The 23,618-nt window shown below is 37.0% G+C and overlaps 2 protein-coding genes across 12 annotated transcripts in view; both read left to right on the top strand.

Moving 5' to 3' along the window:
• The first annotated feature begins 1,539 nt into the window (after positions 1-1,539).
• LOC111866899 (motile sperm domain-containing protein 2) lies at positions 1,540-15,341 on the top strand. Of its 3 annotated transcripts, none has more exons than XM_023856265.2 (11): positions 1,540-1,705; positions 1,859-1,977; positions 5,799-5,945; positions 6,713-6,890; positions 7,797-7,960; positions 8,049-8,251; positions 9,273-9,363; positions 9,492-9,604; positions 10,952-11,149; positions 12,092-12,229; positions 13,171-15,341. In XM_023856265.2, the coding sequence occupies exons 2-11, from the start codon at positions 1,896-1,898 to the stop codon at positions 13,339-13,341; spliced, it is 1,485 nt and encodes a 494-aa protein (XP_023712033.1). In that variant the 5' UTR covers positions 1,540-1,705; positions 1,859-1,895; the 3' UTR covers positions 13,342-15,341. The 3 variants fall into 3 exon arrangements, with proteins under 3 accessions (XP_023712033.1, XP_023712022.1, XP_023712039.1); XM_023856271.2 differs by having other exon boundaries at positions 1,546-1,626; XM_023856254.2 differs by having other exon boundaries at positions 1,540-1,977.
• Positions 15,342-15,615: 274 nt separating this feature from the next.
• The window catches only part of LOC111866814 (transcriptional repressor CTCF), a 32,877-nt gene continuing 24,874 nt past the window's right edge, over positions 15,616-23,618 (top strand). For 3 of the 9 annotated variants that reach the window (XM_023856101.2, XM_023856150.2, XM_023856125.2), the window contains exons 1-4: positions 15,959-16,386; positions 20,375-20,422; positions 20,579-20,722; positions 21,251-21,373. In XM_023856101.2, coding sequence (XP_023711869.1) covers positions 20,395-20,422; positions 20,579-20,722; positions 21,251-21,373 — 295 coding nt within the window. In that variant the 5' untranslated portion in view covers positions 15,959-16,386; positions 20,375-20,394. The other 6 variants (XM_023856111.2, XM_023856118.2, XM_023856140.2 and 3 more) reach the window with 6 other exon arrangements.

The following is a 23,618-nucleotide window of genomic DNA, read 5'->3' on the forward strand; positions in this document are numbered from 1 at the left end:
TATGTAGACAATCAACTCAAATATGGCGGTAAGGTTGTCAGCCTTACGCGCTGGCCGCGTGTCACTCTCCATGAAAATTATTTAATTAATTCCTCCTACTCATTTCTGCTAGATGCTGAGTCAACCCCAGGGCCATAGTGCAGCTGGAAGGATTAGGTCAATTGAAAAAATCCAATGACCTCATTGGGACTTGAAGCCATGACCTTCTGGCTTGTAGCATAGCCCCTCAACCAACTACACTACTGCGTGCCCCCTTACAAGATACAAAACAGAATTTTACTTGTAATCTATATATATGGTATGCCAAAAGTCCCTGGCCATAGGATATTTCAGTTATTTGGCAGAATACAGAAAATTGTAAAGAGGGAAAGGTTGTTTCAATTTCCAGTATCAAGTGCTGGAACCATTCACCTAGGATGAGTTCCCCCTACTGTGAAACATATCACCTATTCACCGCCATCATGTCACCTTAGCTACGTTGCTGTAACTTGTTACTAGAGATATACTANTTATATCAACCACCTTTGCAAGAGGAACATTTGGTTTGAAAATGCTACATATGGAAAATTAATTCCCACATTTTCTTGAGGAATGGGGCCAGTTTCCCTACCATGACTAATGTATACATATACAAATGTATATGACATATTTCTCATAAAGAGTGGTAGAAGATGAAGTATTCTTTTCCCATTTTGTTCAATGTATAATGAAGAAATATGCAGTGGAGTAGTAAAACAGTAGCAAAAACAATTTAATCAAAGAGTTCTGTCATCTGGGATATAACGCCATGTAGTCTATTGAAAGTCAGCCGATGTTTTGAAGGAACATCTCGCCATCAAGGTTCGAAGAATAGACTGAGCAGTATGTTCCTTTGAAATGTCAGTTAACTTTCGACAGGCTGCACGGCTTTATATCCCAGAAGATAGTACTTCTCATAAACATCGCTGTGAGAATGTCAAATCCTACAACTAAATAAAAAATTATTAGTGTTTGCTAATGACTGAGTTGAAAAAAACAATGTTGAAGAACTGAACTACTAAACTTAAAAAACCGAAATTTATGGATTAGTAATAATAATAATAAATACCAAAACTGTAATGGTCATGAAATGGATAGAGTGACCATTAACAGTATTTGGAGGGCAATAAGGAGTAGAACATTTCAAAATCATGTTCTTACATTTATTCAGAAGTTTTAAAGCTTGCTGTTCTGCAATTCTGTAATACAGCAAGTGACAGAGTATCAATAGTGCTGAAATAAAATTAAAAATATTTTAATTCTGGGATTGCACTAAGAAGTTCTGGAAAAGTTCTCAATAATCGTCAGTTTTAATGAAACGAACATATTCTCATCGTGCGCAATCTTTTAATGTTTCAAATGTACGCGCGTAACAGGGCTAGCAACCTAAATATGCTAATTTCCTTTATAGTTTTAAATTTCTCTGACGTATAGGGAACCGTTTACATGAAGTGGCTGCTCGGATCGCTCGGATCGTGTTCCGCTGTTTTCCTGAACGAGCATTAGTTTAAGCATCTGTGGTTTAAGCTGTGCAAAGTTCGAGCATGGCGCAAGGCGTGTCGTAAATCTTGTAGACTTTGACATTTGAAGTCGTGTGAAGTTGTGTAGGTCAGTTGATAACGGTTGATAGTAGTGGTTGGGAGTCGTATGGTCGGCAAGGAAGGCTAATACGGGTTTCTAGAGAAATGTCAGTTGAGACTCATTAAATACTCCGCACCCTTAGTTATTAAAATCGTTAATGATATAGACAGCAGCTAATATTATGCAGGTTCATTTAACTGCATGAAGATTTATTTGTACTGAGGTGTTTGTATAGAGAAACCGCAACCTTATCTTGCAGGTGACAGCTGCTGTAGATAATAGTGAACGTACGTAACATGGAACCAACTGTCCAACAAGTAGAAGATTTGAGAACAAGATTTCTTCAGAAGCTTGAAAATGAAGGTACTTCTGATCCAGGTATGACATTTACTTAAAATGCCGTCACGGTTAAGCGGCAGTATTATGCCGAATAACGTCGGCCTTGGTGTGTAATCTTGAAATAGTCTAATAATCAACAGTGTTCACTGTAAATTGAAATCTTTAAAAGGCATGGTTGGTTATTTAATGACACAGTCATTAGCAAGACTATCAGCCTATGGAATAAGTGAATATTACAAGAAATGATAAATTCAGTAACTAATTTCATGGAGTTGAGTCCTTCTTCAGAACCCTCTGCTCAGCTACTCAAGGATTTCCCAACATTTTATTGAACCAAAGGTTCATTACAGTGCTCACAAGAGCCACCACTGATGCATACCTTAGCCAGATAAATCCAATCCATTTTTTGTGAAATGCATTTTAATATTATCCTCCTGCCTATATCTAAGTCTTTCTATTGGTTTCTTTCCTTTTAGCTCTCCCACCAAAATTATGTATTTCTCTTCTATATTCTTGATACATGCCTTTTCTGTCTCACCCTTCTTGACTTTCATTCATTCATCTGTACTCTATCAAGACAACAGGTCCACAGTCTCTTCCAAAACAGTTCCTCCACTTGATGCGATCTAGAGCTTTCTCCTTCAAAAGAAAATATCCTCTTCTGTCCCCAAGGTCATCCAGCATCTTCTTACATCTTCTTCCTCGTCTTCTGGTCACTTCTGTCCGCCCCTCTATCCTTCCTACAATAACTTCTTTTAGAAGGCAGTTACCGCGTAAGATATGACCAATCCAATTAGCCTTCCGTTTTCTTATTTCGTGCTTCTTGACATAATCATTCCAATTATATTTGGTGAAGAGTACTTGTTATGAAGCTCTTCATTAAGCAGTTTGTTCAGCCTCCTGTTATTTCATCCCTCATATCTCCATATATTCTCAGTGCCCTGTTCTCAGACACACTCACTTTGTGTCAGACAAATTTGCACACCTGTATGAAACTACAGACAGCATTTTAGTTATGTATGTTTTAAGCTTCATGTTTCTAGACAGCATACAAGCAGACAAAAGTTTCTGAACTGAATGGTAGGAAGTATTACCCAAATTCCCAAATGAATTACAGTTAACAGTTGTTTAGGATGACGTACATCATCCAAGCAGTAAATATGGCCCATGAATACTAAAAGGAGCATTTATAAGGGAGTGTAGATTTATAAGATTGACCTGTCAGAGACTCCGGTTGTGTATTGTCAAGATGACTGTACAATCAGATGCTTGGACAAAAGAACACCTGATGATGGCCCTGTACGGCCGAAACAGTTTGTGAAAGTGAAAAGGAGAAGGAGAAAGTAAATAGGTTGCACTGTGGACGGATCTGTAGTTTGTGGAGAATATATTAATGCAGCATGATGCTTAAATACAATATTATAGATAACATTTACTTGAACTACTGAAGTATTTGAAGTATGTCACAACTCAATCACCTTCATTCTGCTTTCTCACAAAGCTTCATCTTCTTTGAGCCATCAGGGATACACTTGAAGATGTGCAAGAAGCTTTGATCCCCTTGGTCAGTTTTTACACATAAAATGTCTGTGTAAAATTCTTATACGATTTTAAGCCCATGTAAGTTGTGAGCATATTGTAAATAGCAGATAAGAAGGTTTAATAAAGATAACTTTGTATTTTATCATTATTCTACTTGACTGTATTTGTAATTTGCCTTAGCCTGCAATTATTTCTCAGTTCTGCAACTGAATAAGAACCACATCAAAGTTGGTGTTCATTACTGCAACAATAAGGCTTACTGCATATGTCAGAACTTTGCTGCTTTTCACTGACATACTTGTAGCCCTATTCAGCACATTCCTAAGTAGCTGTCAAAATGGAAAGGAAGTGGATAGGAAGAGGCAGTGGCAGACCTGACCTAGACCACCCCACCTTCCCATTACATCATATCATATGAGTCAGTAGAAGAGACAACATTTGAGGAAACATTGTGTGATATGGCAAGCAGAGTTGATGTCTGTGCAAGGATAACTTTGTTTTGGAATAAAGACATCTGAGACAGTTTAATCAGGAGAGACAAATAAAATGACTTCCTGACACCACCAGAGCTTATCTGCCCCCTGTGGAGTCATATAAATACATAATTTATTCACTGAGAGTACATTCTTTTAATAACTTAGGGACAATCACAAATTGTCCAACAAGAATATGAGTTTTTTAATGTGTTGGTAAAATCTGAATGAAAGATGGTGATTGAATCCTGTTGTTATAACTTCAGTGATCATTCTTTATTGTGACAAATGAAGGTTCCTCATCGTCATCATGGACTTCAGTGTTAAATCATTAAGATCTGTTCTTATGACTTCCCAAGATATTCTTGGTTGCCCCAAGACCTGTTGGCCCTTTGGTTTGTTGTGCAACACCACTTGTAAAGGGCATTCTCTTTCTATTTGTTCCATATTATTTATCCAGTTTTGTTGCTATGCTTGTGTCTCTCGTAACTATATTTGTAACTTTAAGTCTTTCTCTTATGTCTGAATTTGATTGATGAGCTAATCCAATGAAAAGGTTGCTTTTACATTTGTTTTGCAAACCTGTCAAGGCATAAAAATGATCAAAGATTCTATAATGATTCTGTATAATAAAACATCTCTTATGTTGAGTATCTTTATCGGAGATTAAAGACAGCACATCCTTTGTAACAGTGTATGTAGTCAGTTTTCATTCCCATATCCTTCTCCACACACAAATGAAGGTCACCACATACTTGAGGCAGAATGCTCATTGCCATTCATACCCTGTCGTTTTGCTCCCATCCACTCCCCAACATTGTGGTTTTGAAACATTGCTTGGCAACATTCCTGCATGTAAGAGGCATTTGAACTTTACCATTGTCTGTCCTTGTTGTGAGTCTGTATAAATTGTCCTTGGCATGGTGTGGTATAAATGTCATTATTGAAATTGCTAACAAACATCTCCACTCCATCATGTGTTTTCTTCATGTCATTGTGCTTAATAAACTAAGCACAGGGTAAACTTTACTTTTACCTAACCTCTGATCTTTGTTCATACATGTTTGTTCACTGACAGGAGACTTGACTTGCTTACAAGATAGAAAGTAAAAGTAAAAAAAAGTAAAGCTATCCCTGTAACAGGCCATGAAGGCCCATAGGGTTGGACGTTGAGGGTCCCATATTATGTAGACAATCAACTCAAATATGGCGGTAAGGTTGTCAGCCTTACGCGCTGGCCGCGTGTCACTCTCCATGAAAATTATTTAATTAATTCCTCCTACTCATTTCTGCTAGATGCTGAGTCAACCCCAGGGCCATAGTGCAGCTGGAAGGATTAGGTCAATTGAAAAAATCCAATGACCTCATTGGGACTTGAAGCCATGACCTTCTGGCTTGTAGCATAGCCCCTCAACCAACTACACTACTGCGTGCCCCCTTACAAGATACAAAACAGAATTTTACTTGTAATCTATATATATGGTATGCCAAAAGTCCCTGGCCATAGGATATTTCAGTTATTTGGCAGAATACAGAAAATTGTAAAGAGGGAAAGGTTGTTTCAATTTCCAGTATCAAGTGCTGGAACCATTCACCTAGGATGAGTTCCCCCTACTGTGAAACATATCACCTATTCACCGCCATCATGTCACCTTAGCTACGTTGCTGTAACTTGTTACTAGAGATATACTATTCCTCAAATGCACGTAATGTTCCATTGGCCTTTTGGATTATGTGCTGTGCACTATGTTGCATCATATGATTTGACAGGTTTTGATAAAATAACATGCACAGCGAACAAGTAATTGAATAATATAGAACAATTTTATCTGTATTATTTTACAGAAGGGTTTCATCCTGTTGACCTAGCTCGAGTGAAGAACAGTGATGACTGGTTGAAGCGATTTCTTTTGCACTCAGAATTGGATATGCAACTTGCATTACAATTGCTTTGGGACACTTGTGAATGGCGGAAGAAGTTTGGGACCAATGGTAAGTAATGCATACAGAAGGTAAAATGTTTTTACTGCTCATAAACCTCCCAGGTAGCCCTGTTTGTTGCTTAGCTGTGGGTAGCAGTTTCTACTCTCCCAAGTTTTCAGTGCCTCCCTATTTGCACCTTCTGTCACTAGAAAATCTTTTGGGAATTAGTACAAATATTATGTTTTTGGGCATTATACATTGTTGTGTCTTTATCTAAAAACCATCCTGTGTATTTTTCAAAACAACAACGTTTCGGAGCTGGATTTTGTCTCCATCATCAGGTAAAACCTACTCAATTTGGCCCAATCGATAGAGTTAGTCCCTATCTCTGGACCAAAACACAGTGTTTTGAAGACTGGATTCTGTCTCCGTCATCAGGTAAAACCTACTCAATTTGGCCCAATCAATAGAGCTAGTCCCTACCTCTGGACCAAAACACAATGTTTTGGAGACTGGATTCTGTCTCCGTCATCAGGTAAAACCTACTCAGTTGGGCCCAATCAATATAGCTAATCCCTATCTCCGGATGGTTTTTAGATAAAGACAGGATGATGGATAATGTCCAAAAATATAATTTTTGTACTAATGTGCCATTGTCACAAACATTTAGATCTTATTTATTTGGGAATTATTACACGGCATCACGGGTGAGAATCAAAAAATTTATCAATAAAACTCCTATGTTCACTTCTGGTCACATTGTTTCAGAATTTTTGGTAATTTTCCTTGTTTTGATGTGATTATCAGTTCCTAATTATGGAAATGCTTAATTTCAGAAATCAGTGAGAATAATGTAAAGATAGAATATCTACAAGATGGCAGCTTGTTCGCTCATAATAAAGATAAAGATGGAAAGTTTCTTCTCATATTTAAATCTAAGAAACACGTGAAAGGTCAGCGAGATATGGAAGAACTGAAGAGATGTGTTGTATATTGGTTCGAAAGGCTGGAGAGGTAATAACCCATTTGGTATGTTGCATATATGTACCCGAACCTGTCAGTATCAGACTTGTTTTTAAAAAGTAAATTTTGTTACTTAGAGTTTAAAGTAAAACTGTCCCAGTTCTTAAGTAAGCACCACACCCTTAAGACTTACAGAGGAGTTAAGGTAGAGCTCCATGCATTCTTAACTTCGGCACTATATCATGGTGAGTTTCAGCATCAGGCCTGAGCCACTTTAAGGTAAAAAGGTAAAGTTATCCCTGTAACAGGTCGTGGAGGCTCATAGGGTTGTGAGATGTTGAGGCTCCCACATTTTCTAGGCAGTCAGCTCACAGATGGTGGTAAGATTGTCAGCCTTAGGTGCCGGCTGCCCTTTCCCCCCCCCCCCCCAGGAAAATTGCTGGTACTCATTTCTGTTAGAGGCTAAGTCAACCCTAGGGCCATAGTGCAGCTGGAAAGATTAGGTCAATTGAAAAAATCCACCTCATCGGGAATTGAACCCGCGACCTTCCAGCTTGTAGCATAGTGCCTCAAGAAACTACACAGGTCTGGGCCACTTTAATACAGGGAAAGAATTTTCACATATTTTCTCATTAGAATTGAACATCTGCATAGAGCTCAACGAAGCACCGTAACTGGCTAAAATATCTTCTAGCATCATTTCTGATTTGTGTGGATCATTGAATGTTAGTTCTCCAATTGCTTCCCTCTTCCAGCATTCTCTCCTTTTTGATTTATTTCCTGCCCATTCATCCCTTCTTGACGTCTTCCAGTACCAGGGTAAACCATCTTGTCCAGTTTTTGTTTAAAATTCTAATTTCTCTCTTGGTATCCTTGTTGTATCCATTCCTTGCACATGGTCAAACCACCATAGTTGATCATGTTGAATATATATTACAGATTTTAAATTATTTTCAGGCTAGGTAATGGTAATCAGATCAGCATCTTCTTTGATATGGCTGATAGCGGAATGTCAAATATGGATATGGAATTTATCAAGTATCTGATTAGCTTGTTTAAGATGTATTATCCTGATTTCCTTAATTACATTCTGGTATTTGAGATGCCATGGATTTTGAATGGTAAGTAGTCTTTGCTGCTGATGAAGTCATATTTCTGTCTTTTATGAACAGGGATGCCATTTTGACTTTATGTTCTTTCTGGTTGTAGCTGCCTTCAAAATTATAAAATCTTGGCTACCAGCAAAGGCAGTTCAAAAAATCAAATTTGTAAATAAATCGAACCTGAAGGAGTATGTTGACCCTGATCAAGCCCTGAAGTGCTGGGGAGGCCTTGATGATTACATATTTACATTTGTTCCTGAGCAACGATCAACAGTGCCAAATGATAGATTTGATGATAGCAAGAAAAAGGTATTACATAAATATACTACATTAAAAAATTTTAAATTATTACTTAAATGAAACAGAATGCAGTAAGGTAAGAACCACAGCCTTTAGAATGTTAACCAATTGATTTTGGACTTATGAAGCCCATATTTTTTGTCTTTGTTATGTGAAGAGTGGTCATCCAATAGTCTTCCTAAATAGAGGAGACTTTTCCAAAGTGTATGAAGTCTGACACACACACACAGGGCATCATCAGCACACATACCTGGATTGATTGGTACCATGTCAGGGACTTTGCCTGGAACCAATCTGTATCATTGCCCTGCGACGAGCTGATCACCCATCCAAGGAGTCCTACCGTATGTCTTAGATCTAGAAAAACCAAAGTGAACGAAGAAGTCCATGGAGGTAGGCCTAGGCCCACTGGGGCTGTAGTGCCGAGGAAAAAAAAAATCTGTATCATTAAAAATGCCCATTTGTATAAGTTGCTCAAGTTAGTTTATGATACTGTGCGACAATATAAAAAGAGATCACAGATGATGGAAAGTCCCCTGAATCTAGTACCAGTAATACTGAATACATATTTACAAACTGATAACTCTCCCTCTTGGATCTTAGGTAAGACAGTAATTTTGAGTTAGGGTTAGATTATCAGGTTTGATATTGTACAAAGTTTTGTCTTCTTTTAAAGGGGTGTAAGTATCTGTAACAAAAAATGTTTATTGTTTCTGTCAACACTAAAATTCTTTAAGAGGTATACAAATGAATGTTTACATTAATGTCTTGACTCCTAAAGGCATGAAATGTTTCAACACCTTTAAGTTTGATGACTTTAATGTAAACATTCATTTGTATACTCCTTAAATAATTGTTGAAACAATAAATATTTTATGTACACAACAGAACAGGATTCAACACACAAGGAATATGTATCATAGTTTTAATTTTTGAAAATAATGAGGTTAAAGTGAAGTTACTTGTACTTATGTGGAGTTTTTAGGAATGTGCCACTGTGCTCTAATATATATTTTATCACTGTGTGTAGGTTCACTTTGCTGATGGATCACCATCAGTAGAACCATATCCTAGTAGTTTTGGTGAGGCAGCAACCAGGAGTGATGGATCAGCTTTACAAAGTGAGTACAGTTAATCATTAATGTTCTTTTCACTCTTTTATAGTATTATGGCTGTAGTAAAATAAAACATGGTTTATGCATCTTTTTGAAACAACTCATTATTTAACACAGTTTGTCTTTTTATGTAGATTCATCCCTAATCATCCATCCACCTGATGTTATCTGCTTTAGCCAAAAATATGATGAATTGACTGGAACTGTTACACTGACCAATAATGGTGACAAAATAATATCGTACAAGGTATGAATGGCCTTAAATTAACTCTTTCACAGTCAAATGCTTGTGTGGTGTCAGGTCAAGTATTTTCGCAATATTTAAAAAAAGAATCCATGGTAGGTGTTTTGAATGGACTTGGTGCCAAGGGATGGCCTGTACTTTTCAATGTTATTTGTAGAAGAGGAAGGGGGCATTTTAAAACATAGAGAGTCAGGATAGCTCATTTGGTATAGCAATGGACTACAGGCTGAATGGCCAGGGCAAGATTTTTCTCTTCTGCGCAGCATCCTGACTGGCTCTGGGGCCCACCCAGCCTCCTATCCAGTGGGTTCCAGTGGCTGAAAGATTAAGATAACCACTCACCTTTGCCTAGTGCCAAGGTCAAAAATGCTGGAGCTCCACTCACCCATATGTCTTCATGGCATAATGCTCAATTAGTTAAGCACAGAGACAAATTTACCTTTACCTGGTTTCGAATGTTTTAAACCCTATATTTTCAGAATATTTGCCTTTGGTAGAATATCTCATAAATAAAAGACAGGACAAGATGCTAATTAAACTGCTGAAATAGCTTGCAGATTTAAAATACCGTAACTGAATGTATTTTAAGTCCACCATTAAATATGTATAAAATATAACTTCTTTGGTTTCTGTTTCCTGCTGCAGACCTGTGTAACAGAGAAAAACAATTGATATTAAGTTTACTCCATTTTGCTGCCAATGTGTATGACAGCCATGGCTATTAAAGTTATGTGCAGTATTAAGAGTACAGCCTTTTCTAATTACATGTATAAGCTTTAATTTCTTAATTATAATGTTTTTGTTTAAGTTTTAGCTACTATATAAAGTGATTTTGAAAAGGAAAGCAACCATATACCACGAAAACTGTGGGTACTTCTAGTAAAGTGAGTAAGTAAAGGTATCCCTGTAACAGGCTGTGGAGGCCCATATGGTTGTGAGATGTTGAGGTTCCCACATTTTCTAGATAATCGGCTCATAGATGGTGGTAAGGTTGTCAGCCCTATGTGTTGGCCGCCCTTTACCCCCAACAATATCCCTGGTACTCATTTCTGTTAGAGGCTGAGTCAATCCCAGGGCCTTAGTGCAGCTGGAAGGATTAGGAGAATTGAAAACATCCAGTGACCTCATCGGGGCTTGAACCCATGACCTTCCAGCTTGTAGCATAGTGCCTCAACCAACTACACTACCACGTGCCCCCATGGTACTTCTAGTACTGTGATAAATACAAAAATATACAAACATCCTTCACTGAAGCCCATGTTTTGGCTGTTCATGAAGACTGTTAATGCGTTCTTCTTGTGTTTCATCGTAACAGAATCAGTAACACACTATTTGTGTTAAAAATTACAGATCAAAACCACATCTCCAGAAAAGTTCAGAGTGCGTCCTAGCACTGGTATATTGGTTCCAGCAGCATCTGTCACTATCAGCGTTGTGCTTCAGCCAGACTTTCAGATCCCTGCTCTCTCAAGAGACAAGTTCCTTGTTATGAACTTCCCTGTTGACTCAGCAGATATGACTACACAGGAATTAGCAGAGATCTGGAAGGTATGATTCATCAAGATTTAAAACATTTTTATATATTATTAAAGATGTCAGATAGGTTTACACTTAATTATTGCAGTTACTGAAAGATTTCAGGCAAAAGAAATGTAGAATACAACAGTAATACTTGGAATAAGCATGTGTGATCAGCAGTCCCAGAACAGACTGTGAGTATGTTCACAGTCTTATGAAGTAACTAACTGCATGAAACAGATTTCTTGTTGAGAAATTAATCGTTGCTCAGCTAGTCAAGAAACTTACTTCATTTTATGGAACCCAAAAGTTCATTATCATCTTCAGAAGAGCATGCCACTGATTGCAGCTGAATTCGGTCTGTATCCTCCCATCCTGTTTCCTAAATATCCATTTTAATAGTATCCTTCTGTCTACACCTAGGTCTTCTAAATGATCTCTTTTCTTAAATCAAAACTTTATATGGATTTTTCTTCTCACCTATGTGTGCTACTTGCCGCATTCACCTCATCCTCTTCACTCAACACCCTGACAGTATTTGGGGAGGATTACAAATCAGGAAGCTCTTCACTTCAGCTTCTCTTCCCCAGACATCCTCATTCTCTTGTTCCCTTAATGTTAGAGACCATGTTCCACACCCATACAAAGGAACAGGCAAAATTAAAGTTTTGTGTATTTTAATCTTTGTTGTAAAGATTGTTGTCAGTATCCATCAGTCAGATTTATGCAATCCTTTCATCTATGTTTACAATGAAATCCCCATTTACGGTCTCCTTGGAGATCAGCGGATTTTGATGCTAAATTGGGAAAAATCTTATGTGGAGTAAGTTTAATGCTGATATTATTGACTTCCAATCACTGAAATTGAATGTTGAATCTGGGAAAATCCTAAATTGTTCGAATGCTGTGTGGGGGGTTTGACTGTACATGAATGATCTCAAAGGATAGCATGTGGGTCGTTCTTTTTTTCAGCAAACTTCAGGGAAAGCAGTAGAACAGCGCCGTTTAAGGTGCAGTCTTAGTGCACCAGGTGTTATTAAAAATGGCAATGTGTGTGGATCTGCCAACTCTGTGGATGCAGACCATCAGGTAGCACAACTGATTTCGGAAGTAAGTAGAACTCTTCATTAGCTATGATGCATTTGTAAGATAAATGAAGTGTCCGTGCTCAGTAACAATCACAGATATACAGTTGGCCTTGTTATAAAAATTTAGTTTATAATTACTTAACTGGGCCATGCCATATGAGGATAGTACCTCATCAAATTATTCCCTGCGCTCTTGTTTTCCGCATCATTTTGTACTCATTACTCACTACTCATCTCATCCAACACTATAAATTCTGAGCTGCAGGCAGCACTGTTAAACCATAAATAAATAATTCTCAATTAAGGTGTATACAGACCACAGCTGAGCTAGTAAATTCAGTACAGCAACTGGATGTGGGCTGGATGGCTGAAGGTTCACAGTTTGAGTCCCAGCTGGGGCAGGATTTTTTCCTGTCAGGCTGGTTCTGGGATCCCCCACCCCAACCTCCTATCCAGTGGGTACGAGGAACTCTTTCCCTGCGGGTAAAGCAGCCACGGTGTGAGGCTGACCACCCATCTCCAGCTAGTGCCGAGGTCAAGAATACATGATCTAATCATCCACTCCCCCATATGTCTCCATGGTGTAGTGCTTAATTAGTTAAGCACAGGGACAGCTTTACATGTTACAGACCATATTGATTTGTACATCTTTATAATAGTACTTTCATAATTATTTTTTGACATAATGGAACCATTTAAGGGTCATTATTTTAAAGCAAGTTATGGGTAAGAAAAGTTTCAGAAATTATCTGAGAAGCTGAAAACCAGGAAGTTTGAAATTAGAGAAAGTGATGTCTATTGTTAGACATAATTGCTTCCTTCCAAATTCTTTCAAAATTCATCATTTGCATATCATTCTGTAATTTAGTCTTGAGATACTGACAGTGCAAATTAAATAAACCACAGATAATTAAATGTTGTGTTTGGCTTTAAAACATGAATCCTATGTATGTTTATGTGCAGGTGTCACGGTTGACAGAGTGCCAGTCTAAACTTCACCTTGAGATACGGCGAACACAGAAATTACAGTGGCTGACAATCATAATAACATTACTTGTTGGTGTAGTTTTAATACACTTTTTCACTGAAGACTCCCACGATTTCAGTGGACATGTGTGCTTCCCAGAAGAATGACTAAACACAGTTAATAGATAAAGATAATATTGTTCTTGCAGGAACTCTCTTTACAGCCATGTTAGTTGTAATGGCTTATGCTTTTACTGGCAGTGTCAGCTCTCTGTATTAGACTTCAGAATTTCTAAATCATGGCCTGGAAGAGACTTATTGATCATTCAGTCCAAAGGGGCTGAATTAATAAGAAACTGCAACACTAAATAAGGCCTACACTATGCTGACACTACAGTGGAATATAACACACATCACCTGATATTAAAATCTTTTGTTATCTATTTATATTGTTGATACTTAATGACTTGTTCATAAGACCAGCGTGTTTCCTCTGTAATAAAAATATAAATGTTTGCTACTATTACTATTTTTATATACTAATATGAATTTCTATCTTCCATCTTTGTTGAATAGTGTGTGTGAACTTCCATTTCTGTGATGACAGATTAGTTCTGTAATTCAGATTATGTTGTATTTTGATGTTTGGTATATTTATTTCGAATTATGTCAGGAAGCATCATGAATTATTCCATTCAGAGCTTCATAAAACTTCATTTTACAAGTGTGTTTTTGTAAATAATAAAAAGAATTGTAGTAGTAACTGAAATGGGAAATAATACGAAGTTGGAAAACACAAAATTGTAAAGGAATCTTGTTGGGTGATATGATATTATCTTGCAAACTCTGGTTCTGTAATGATATAATTAATTCATGGGATTAGTTATACTCTTATAGAAGTAAACTTTGTGAGACAGTATACATGAATCCTTTACAGTTGTAAATGAAAGCTTTACACTTTGTGCAATAAACAGTAAATAACCAAGTACCTACTCAAAATAATTTATACTGTAAATAAATGAACAGTTAATTGCCTGTAGATTTCCAGTTTTTTCTTTCAATGAAACATAATGCTATACAATTTGTTCTAATGTTGCAGACTGTTAATATGTTAACAGGATAAAATCCTGAATAAAAATCAAAGCAATTTTAATACATTTGTTAACATTCCAAAATTAATGACTGTAGATATTGTAGTCTATTTTGGCTCAAATATTGAATTTATTATTTTATCTTAAGTGAAAGGGGACAAATAATTGCTGTTATATGATATGTAAAATGGATAAACGGGTATGAATTACTGACTAAAAATAATGAACACAAGGAATATAAAATATGGTAACCAATGTTCAACCTAAAATCTCCTTGAACACTCTTATAAGCAACAATGAGTTGGTCATAATTTGCCAGTTTGAAAATGCTCTGAGGTTGTGAGGAGATTGCAGTATTATTTTAGGTATCATTTCATAAATTAATTGCTGAGAATAAAATAAAATGGGGTTAATGTATTCCAGTCCACTATTGATATCTTACAGGGGCAGATTACTCTCATTATATAAGGGTGCAAAATGTAAAGGCTTGTATGAACTAATCCTTAAGTAAGCATAAATAATTTAATCTTAACAGAATGTCTTTGGACTCTAAGGAGTGAAAGTATATTTCAGTGTCCATGTGTGACATCCAAAATCAATTTGTGTGATGCATTATGGAATTCCTCAACCTTCAGATAAAAGCTTCAAAACTGTTTATTAATAACTTAAGCCCAAGGCTTGAAATGAGTGCTCATGTTTGTAAATGTTGAAATATATGCTATTACATGTGAAGATGAAAAGTAAAAATCATTTGGAAGTTGTGCTCAATTTCGCAGCTACAGGCACCAAGACTGCAGTTTAAATTGAATTTACTTGAATACATAATGCTTCATGCGGACACTGGTTAATAGAATGTACATTTTTAATGTTAAGAAGCCTATGGCCAGTTTTCATGCATTTTGTATACAACCGGATGTCATGTTAAGAGCTCAGAAGATTTGTGATTTTTGAGATTCAGATTTTTTTTTCATAAAATAGTCCCCGTGTAGGCCTACTGTAAAATGAAATTACAAAAACATTTATGTAATATGTGCAATATTGTATTTTTAAGTTGACATTAAAGGTTATTAAGTGTGAGCCCCTTGTTCTTTTAAAGAGACATTCAGTAATTTCTGTATGCGTATTAGTGAACATTCGAATTCCCTTGACCTGGTGTTGCTGGAGATAAACTTCCAGTAACAAACACCAATAATCAGCACAGTAATTTGAGCAGGTGTTAATATATGCCCTCCCGTTAGAAACAGTAAGTTGGCTCGCCTGCACGTTCTGTCACGCACCGGTTAGTGTTCTCGCTTATTGAACGCGGCCAGGAGTTTGTGTCTATGATCAATACGCTCACTGCGCATGCTTGCTTTCGAAAACGAACTTCGATCGCCATATTGTCTCCTTGTTCACAAACAACGCCCTCCCTCGTAAAATTTGGAGTTACAAGGTATGTTATCTGTTTTATATTAGTAAAACTCTTTACTGAAACTCGGTGTATTTGTTGCATAATCTGCGGTGTCAGTTTATTTCCTTATTTATGATTATTGCAGCGCTCGAAGACAGTGATTCAAGGTAAAATTTGCAACATAGTCAGAGCCACGCTCACCCATCTTTTACATGGACTCCATGTTGATGACAGCGCCAACTGTGCCAATTTTGAGCAATTTTTGCCGTTAATGCCCCCTGTATTCCAAAATTGTAAGTAAGAAATAGAGTTGAAATTGTCCCGGTAGATTGCGTATCGTTAAGACAACTTGAAATTGTGGCTAAATATGTGTATTATCTAAGATTTCCTGGTGACCTTTCACATGCATTTCATATACGAACGTTACACTGAACTGGAAAGATACTCATGGCGTTGTAAAACTATAAATGTCTTTAGCTAGTTCTCGCAAGTGGAGGCGCTTTTGTGGCCCTCATGTTTGAATGTGACTTTCTGGAGGAGGCATATGATCGCTTTCACCATGCCTCGCATATTATTATTTATTAACATTAATATGAGTTCCCATATTGTATTACCCTATATTAGGTGCTTATCCTTGTTTTTTACAAAATGGCGGTCTAGAGTATGTTTTGTAACATGTAGTGACTGAATTCGTGTGGGTTCCTAGACCCATGAACAAGTTTGTGGAGTAGGGTAAGTACAGTGGAAAGTTTTATTATTTTGTAAGTGAATTAGCATGCATTGTGCTTAGCATGAATCAGTCACTGTGCAAATGGATAATGTGTGAACTTCTGTAGGATATGTTCTAAGCAAGGTTAGTTTGAATGTGCAGTGTAGTTTAGCATAGGAAGCTTTTTTAAAATGAAAAGTAAGTTGCACTCCCGGCATAGTTATTCTAAAAAATGATTAGCTATATAAATAACCTTTAAAGAACAGTTCATTTGTAAAATCATTCTGGGCACACAAATCAGAGGAGATGGCCCAGCAAAGGATATTCTGGGTGAAGCCTGTGTTTTTAAGAAATGATCTGTGCTGAATCATAAGTGTAGTAACAGAATTAAGAGGCAAAACACAATATAATCTATATAAAACAATAAGCAATGACCAGACTATGCAAATATACAGTCAAAGTAAGCAAAAGATTTATATTGCTTGAATACTTAAATGACAATGATACTGAAATTAGCACAGATTACTTGCAGCAAATATAATCAGATTATAATTCCATCTTGAAGTGCCACAAAGGATGCAATGAATGGACTCTTATGAATTACTGTATAGATACATATTATACATCTTACTGATGTTAAGGTATATAGAGGTATATAATGTATGCAGTCTACACAACAATATTCTGTATTTAAAAAACGAAGAAGACACTGCTGTATCAACATTTTGTTTATATTTGTTTTTACAAATGCAGCATGTTTCGACCCTTATACCGATCCATCATATCCACTAGTATTGAGGTTCATACTTCAGTGATGTTAGACATAATCACAGTACTGAGCCATTGCTGGTGGGTTAAATTATGATCTAATGGGAAATGCTATACACCATCAGTGCTTCCACCTTCATATATTGCCCTCCATTTGTCTAGCAACTCTGTTTCATAAATGTTGGTATTGAAAACCACACAGAAAGAGAATGTAACACTAGGCAGAAACGGGTATGCCTCAGCCACTATCACTCCCAGTCCATAGGACTTGTATCTAATGTCCTAGCATATTTGGACATACACTCAACTCTCGATTATCCGGGGGTGGATAAACCAGTTTGCGGCTTAACCGGGGCTTTTTTGAGGCTTATGTATTGTTTAATATTCATTCGCTTTTGTTTCACATGGTGAGTTGTAACACTATTTTCGCACTAATGTGACTCGAGCTCTGCATTTTTTGGTCCTGTTATGGTAACACAATGTTCTAGGGTAGGGAAAGTTTCAAGGACAGATACACCGTCCCAGTTAGTCTCTTTGTATCGATCTTGAAGTGCGTTAGAAAAATGTCAGGGTGTAAAAGGAAGCGTATTGTGTTAAGTATTCAACAGAAACTCGTGTGAGCCGGGCTTTGAAATGTTAAGCAGTGACGAAATCATAAGTTCAGTGAGGGTGCAGCCAGAAGAGCGGGAAGAAAGTGAGAATGAGGAAGAGGTGGCCAGTGCTGCTAGTAAGAAAATATCACATGGTGCTGCTCTTAATCATTTGGAATCCTTACTAGACTATCTTGAGAGTGAAGAGAACAGTTTATTAAGTGACAAGCTAATATTACGTAGGCTTCGTATGGATATCTGTAAAAAGGAAAATGCTGCAAAAAAGCAATGACAGTATTAAATTTTTTTAATTGTTAAGTGTGAATATTCGTAAAATGTGTTGGATGTTGTTGAAGACTGTGATTGAAATAACTAATTCATACTTCAGTGTAATGTAAAAAAAGTATTAAATAGGCCATGAGATGACATAAAAATGAGGTTGAATAAATTTAAATACAGGTAGGCCTATAGTATTATTAAGGTACATTATTACAGTACTACTTTTAATAAAATTTGTCTTAACCGGGTTTTCGATTAATTGTGATATCCATCCCCACGATTATCCCAGATAATCGAGAGTTGAGTGTATTTATAAATGCAGCTGTACACATTACAAGATTGTCAATGTAAAGTTTTCCACAGAATTTATATTATGATCTTAGCAGTGAGAATAAAACTATGTCAGTTATAGTCCTTGCATTTGAATATGTGATCTTTATTGCTGGTGGAATTTGAAGTAAAATCTTTATTGAAACCCTCTGTGTGCTCGTAGTCTGCAGAAAACAAAATCCAGTTTGCTGTTCAGGAAGTCTTGAATCGTTAACATATAATTTGTCATCATAAAATGTGTTCAAATGTTGGAAGACATAGTTTAAAATAGATCGTCCAAATCCTAGTGAGTTTCCTAATTGCTTATAGTACATACGACAATGTAATGGGAAGCACTCCTGCTTCATATTTGAATTTCAGCCAAAAGACTTACTCTACTAAGTGAATACATTCATGTTTTTCTTCCATCTCTCCAGCAAATACTGGAATGATAAAATAGGCCATGATCACTTACGTCTACATAGTTCTTTATTTTGTCACTCGTCCTGGCATTCAGTATTATAACAGAGGAAGCTAGCTCAAGCTGTATCTCTTGTGCCTTGTGTTTGGCAGGTTTCTGGTTCAAATCTCAGCCAGAACACTGGCAGTTCTCACTGGAGCTTTTCATGGTTTTGCCCAAGGCAGTATCTCAGATTAGGCCATTGCCAGATCATTAATTCACAAATAAATGTGACACCATGAGCTATGCGGTTTGCAAAGCTATATGGAATGAATTGAAGAAAAAAAATGTTAAATTCTCATAGGCTTTTAAGTTCCATCATGTCAGAGGCTACAACTTTTTTTTTAATATTACCATTTTATCTGAATGCTGTGGAACCATTTTGACCTGCCCACATAGTTCCATTGACTCCTGCAGATGTTGTTTCCTACTTTGTCTCACACTACGGAACATCTTTGTTGTAAAGAAGAGATTTGATGTTCTCAGCCTCTGTTTCCAGGCAAAGCTTACATTATGAAAAAATATTCGCAGATGCAAGCGAGCTGTCCGTTTGAAATAACAGAAATTTCTTTTTGAATATTGTCTCTCAGTTCTTGCGCCAAGTGAGTAAAAGTATAAACGACAAGACTTGTTCAGTTATTTTATGCTCAGTTACAATTTAGTTATTTTTGGGGAGGGGATATTTTCCTTGAAAGGCCAAAACTATAGATTGGGGGAGGGGGGAATGCTAAAATTATAATCTGTTAACATTAAGTCATATACAGCTCTTTGAAATATTTCTTCTATATTATTTGTCACATTAAATTATACATATCACAAAAACCAGACTTTTTGTGACTGCAGTGTTGGCTGCATTGTTGTTATGTGTGCATGCTCCACCTTCAGGGCACTTGTCTTTTACTGTTCCCAGTTCCAAATATTTGCTATGCAGGACAGTTTTACCAGGTTGTGTTGTCTGTAGCTGTGAAGTAGTGCTACTTCCGTTTAAACTGCTGTTCATTTTTATTGTTGTTATTGCTGTTTGTGTGTTCTGTGCAGATGTTTATGTACTCTGTTATATTATTCTATAATTTTATGGTTTTACTTGGTATGGAACAGCAGAGTAGCAGAGTGGTTCCCCATCCTGCTGTAGACATCATGTTTTGCCATTTGTATTTTACTTAGTGACACTGTCAAATAACTCGTTATTATATAGTGTCACATAATTGGGTGATGGCTATTGAATTGGAAGGCATATGGAAGGAAGCAGTTAGGGCCAAATTTAAGGTACAGTCCTGACGCGTGCCTGGAGGGACTAAGGAAAACCACAGAAATCCTCAGCCAAGATAGTGCCCTGGTCAAGATTTCATTGGAGCATCTCCTGTATACAAATCAGGCAACTTTTTGGTAAAATGGTAATCAAATTACAGCAGTGAGGTTTCACAAGAAGGTAAATGGAAAGGAGAAACGTAACGTATGGGAGTTCAAGACTAAAAGATTGTCAGTTTTCATATATCTCCAAATTTATGAGTTCAAAGTAGGTGGTCCAGATACACTTGGGAGGAGGAACCATTGCTACGGTAGTGTTTATATAATTGCATGTCTAACTGTTAAATTAATTTTCAGGAGCATTGGATGCTGAAGTCATGAGTGATGACAAGGAAAGAAAGACTGGTAAAATATTATGTATATCTTTTACAACATAAGTTGGAATATGCCATGTTTAAAATTATACAGCTGCATTATGAATTTTATATAATGATTAACATATCAGCCATAGAAACTGAATTTGTGTTACTGCACAAGCGTTACAGATATTTTTCTCCGCAGCCAGCCGTTCGGGTGGGCTTTCTGCAGTACAGATCAAGATGGAAGGCCAGGAAGCTGGTGAAACAATTACAGATATCCAGAATTATCTGGAAACATTTAATAAGGAGATTCAAGGAGGAGATCAGATAGTACAACATGTGACAGGTGATTATGATTTTCTGTTGTAATTGATAATTGGGGCTGTACCTTAGCTCAGGCAGTTAGCCACTTGCTTCTCACAATGGTGGACTGAGTTCAGATGTAGGTTGGGTCATGTGGGATTTATGGTGGACAAAATGGTACTGGGGCAGGTTTTCTCGAAGTCCTTAAGGATCCTCTGCCAATTCTCATTGCATGAACTGCTCCACATTCATCAGTCATTCTATCATCAGATGCTATATAGTCTACACAGACAACATCATTAAATAGCCAGTTAAAAAAAAAATAAAATATATAATTGTATTTTGGCTTGTCTGTTGCTCATTTTTCTTGACACGGTTATGTTATTCTTATTTTTACCTTTGTCTTCATTCAATTTATTAGTTTTACATAATTCAGTCTTCAGCTTTGGATAATATTTTTAAAGCCTGCAGAGATCTGAATTTGTGAACATTATAATTAATTAATGTGTCTCTTCAAATTGTCATTTGTCAGTGCTCATTATTGTATTCATAAAATTGCAATTTTTCCCAGAAGTTCAGCAAGTTGTGACTACTGACGACACTGCTGAAGAAGGGACATATTTTGTTGATCAGTCAGGGCACTATTACTACCAAGCAAGCAGTGATCAACAGCCAGTAATGACCGTTGTCTCGGGTAAGAATCGACACTTTTAGAAAGCTGTAATCTCTATCAGAATACACAGAGTTTCCACGCATGTTCTTTGCATTTTAAGTTCTCCTAGTTGTTACAAATAGATTCCATGAACATGTTATTAATATTAAGTAAACCTGTATCTCTGACATTAAGGGAGGAACATAAACTGAGGGTGTGAGAGAACAGGGTGTTGAGAATATTTGGACTGAAGAGAGATTAAGTGACAGGAGGTTGGAGAAAACTGCATAATGAGGAGTTTCATAACTTGTACTCTTCAGCAATCATTATAATTTAGTTTTAATTTAATTAGAATGATCAAGTCAAGGAGGATGAGGTGGACAGGGCATGTAGCACGAATGGGGACGAAGGAGCATGCATATAGGATATTGGTGGGAAAGCCAGACAGAAAAAGACCAAGGTGAGTGAACAATATTAAAATGGATCTTAGAGAGATCGGATGGCGTGGATTGGATTGATCTGGCTCAAGATAGGGACCAGTGTGAACACAGTAATGAACCTTCAGGTTCCATAAAATTCTGGGAAATTCTTGAGTAGCTGCATAATTGGCAGCTCCTCAAGAAGGGCTCAGCTCCATGAGTAAGTAAGTAAGTAAACCTCTAGCTTTAAATAGGATGTTTATATTGCTCCCTTCTGAAGTTGGCGCACGCAGCATCGAGGACTCAACACTTCTGCCATGTTGACTCAGATGCTATATTTAATTCAGAATTTTGGAATATACTATATATGGTCCAGATTCATATTAGATTTTATGTTCCTCTCTGCAGGAGTCAGTAGCTGTTTCTGTTAAATTAAAGCTAAATACAGGTTTCATGTAGCTGCCTGCCCCCCCCCCACATTTTACAAAAAGAAAAAGGTCTGGGAAGAATTATTCACCTACTTCTCTTTCACTATAGATCTTTATTGTGTATATGTAGGCAGGTCAGTAAAACAGTACTATAAACATACAGAGCACGACAGTTTTCTCAGTTATTTGTTGTAGTGTCATAATGTACATTTAAGGAACTCAGAAATCATTTTGATGGAAAATGTATGACGAGTTGGGCTTGCCTACACATAGAAAATAATGTAAAGGCCATTGTCTAGCAGTAGAAATAAATGCTTATGGCTGTTGCCAAGCAATGGCCGTTTCCTCTGTCTTTTGACTTTGACAGTACTCAGTCTTCATTATATAACTAATGTAGTAATGAAGTAGTTACAAGTAGTTACGAGTAGGAGAGTTGCGGCAGATGCACGCAAACAAGAGGATAGCAGTAAGCTGGAGGAGTACAGAAGAGTACAAGAAGTCACTCTATGAAGATTTAACATGGGATTTGAAGGCTTTATGTTGCTGTAGCACATTGATATTGCGAGAGTGTGATTTAGTGAGACTTTTTTATAATTCTTGTATTATAAATCCATGAAGACCAGTGCAGAGAAGCTGAAGAGATTAGCATGGAGTGCTTTGTAGTATGAAAATCAGTAACATAGTTGTAATTATTTATAGCTATGGCCTGTAAGTGGGGGACATGCGGTAGCGTAGTTGGTTGAGGCACTATGCTACAAGCTGGAAGGTCACGGGTTCAAGTCCCAATAAGGTCATTGGATTTTTTCAGTTGACCTAATCCTTCCAGCTGCACTATGGCCTTGGGGAGGACTCAGCCTCTAACAGAAATGAGTACCAGGAATTAATTAAATAATTTTCCTGGGGAGTAAAGCGCGGCCTGCGTGTAAGGCTGACAACCTTACTGCCATCTTTGAGTCAGTTTTCTAGATAATGTGGGACCCTCAGTGTCTCACAACCCTATGGGCCTTCATGGCCTGTTACAGGGATAGCTTTACTGCTTTACATTTTTTTATGGCCTGTAAGTATCCAATAAATCAAATTACCAATCCAAACCCTTCTTTAGTTACACTGGTACATGTGACAGTATCAGTCATAGAAGGAAGAAGTAGAAGAATGGACCCATCTGTAAACATTTTATTTTGCTGTGATCAAGAAGCTGCAACAGAGTCCAAATGACTAAAAAATGAATGATCATGTAAAAAATAATAAAATATGTGATCATTTTGTCAGCATTTTCTACAGTTCTGTACCTTCTTATTTGTACCAAATTAGAGAGTTCTGATATAAGTAATTTTACGTTCATTTGGAATGACCGAAGTCAGATTCATAGGTATTGTGCGTTTCATCTTAATGGTCTTTTCCAGATCTGTTGTAGGATTTGAGGTTCTGATGGCAGTGACA

This window comes from Cryptotermes secundus, unplaced genomic scaffold (assembly GCF_002891405.2).
Source record: "Cryptotermes secundus unplaced genomic scaffold, Csec_1.0 scaffold42, whole genome shotgun sequence".
NCBI classification, from domain to species: Eukaryota; Metazoa; Arthropoda; class Insecta; order Blattodea; family Kalotermitidae; genus Cryptotermes; species Cryptotermes secundus.

What these genes read in the sequence shown, in the direction of transcription:
- LOC111866899 (XM_023856254.2), top strand. Translation starts at nt 1,896, where the DNA reads ATGGAACCAACTGTCCAACAAGTAGAAGATTTGAGAACAAGATTTCTT. An exon ending in TTGATGATAGCAAGAAAAAG is followed by an intron (nt 8,252 to 9,272) that starts GTATTACATAAA and finishes CACTGTGTGTAG; the next exon opens with GTTCACTTTGCTGATGGATC. An exon ending in ACAAAATAATATCGTACAAG is followed by an intron (nt 9,605 to 10,951) that starts GTATGAATGGCC and finishes TAAAAATTACAG; the next exon opens with ATCAAAACCACATCTCCAGA.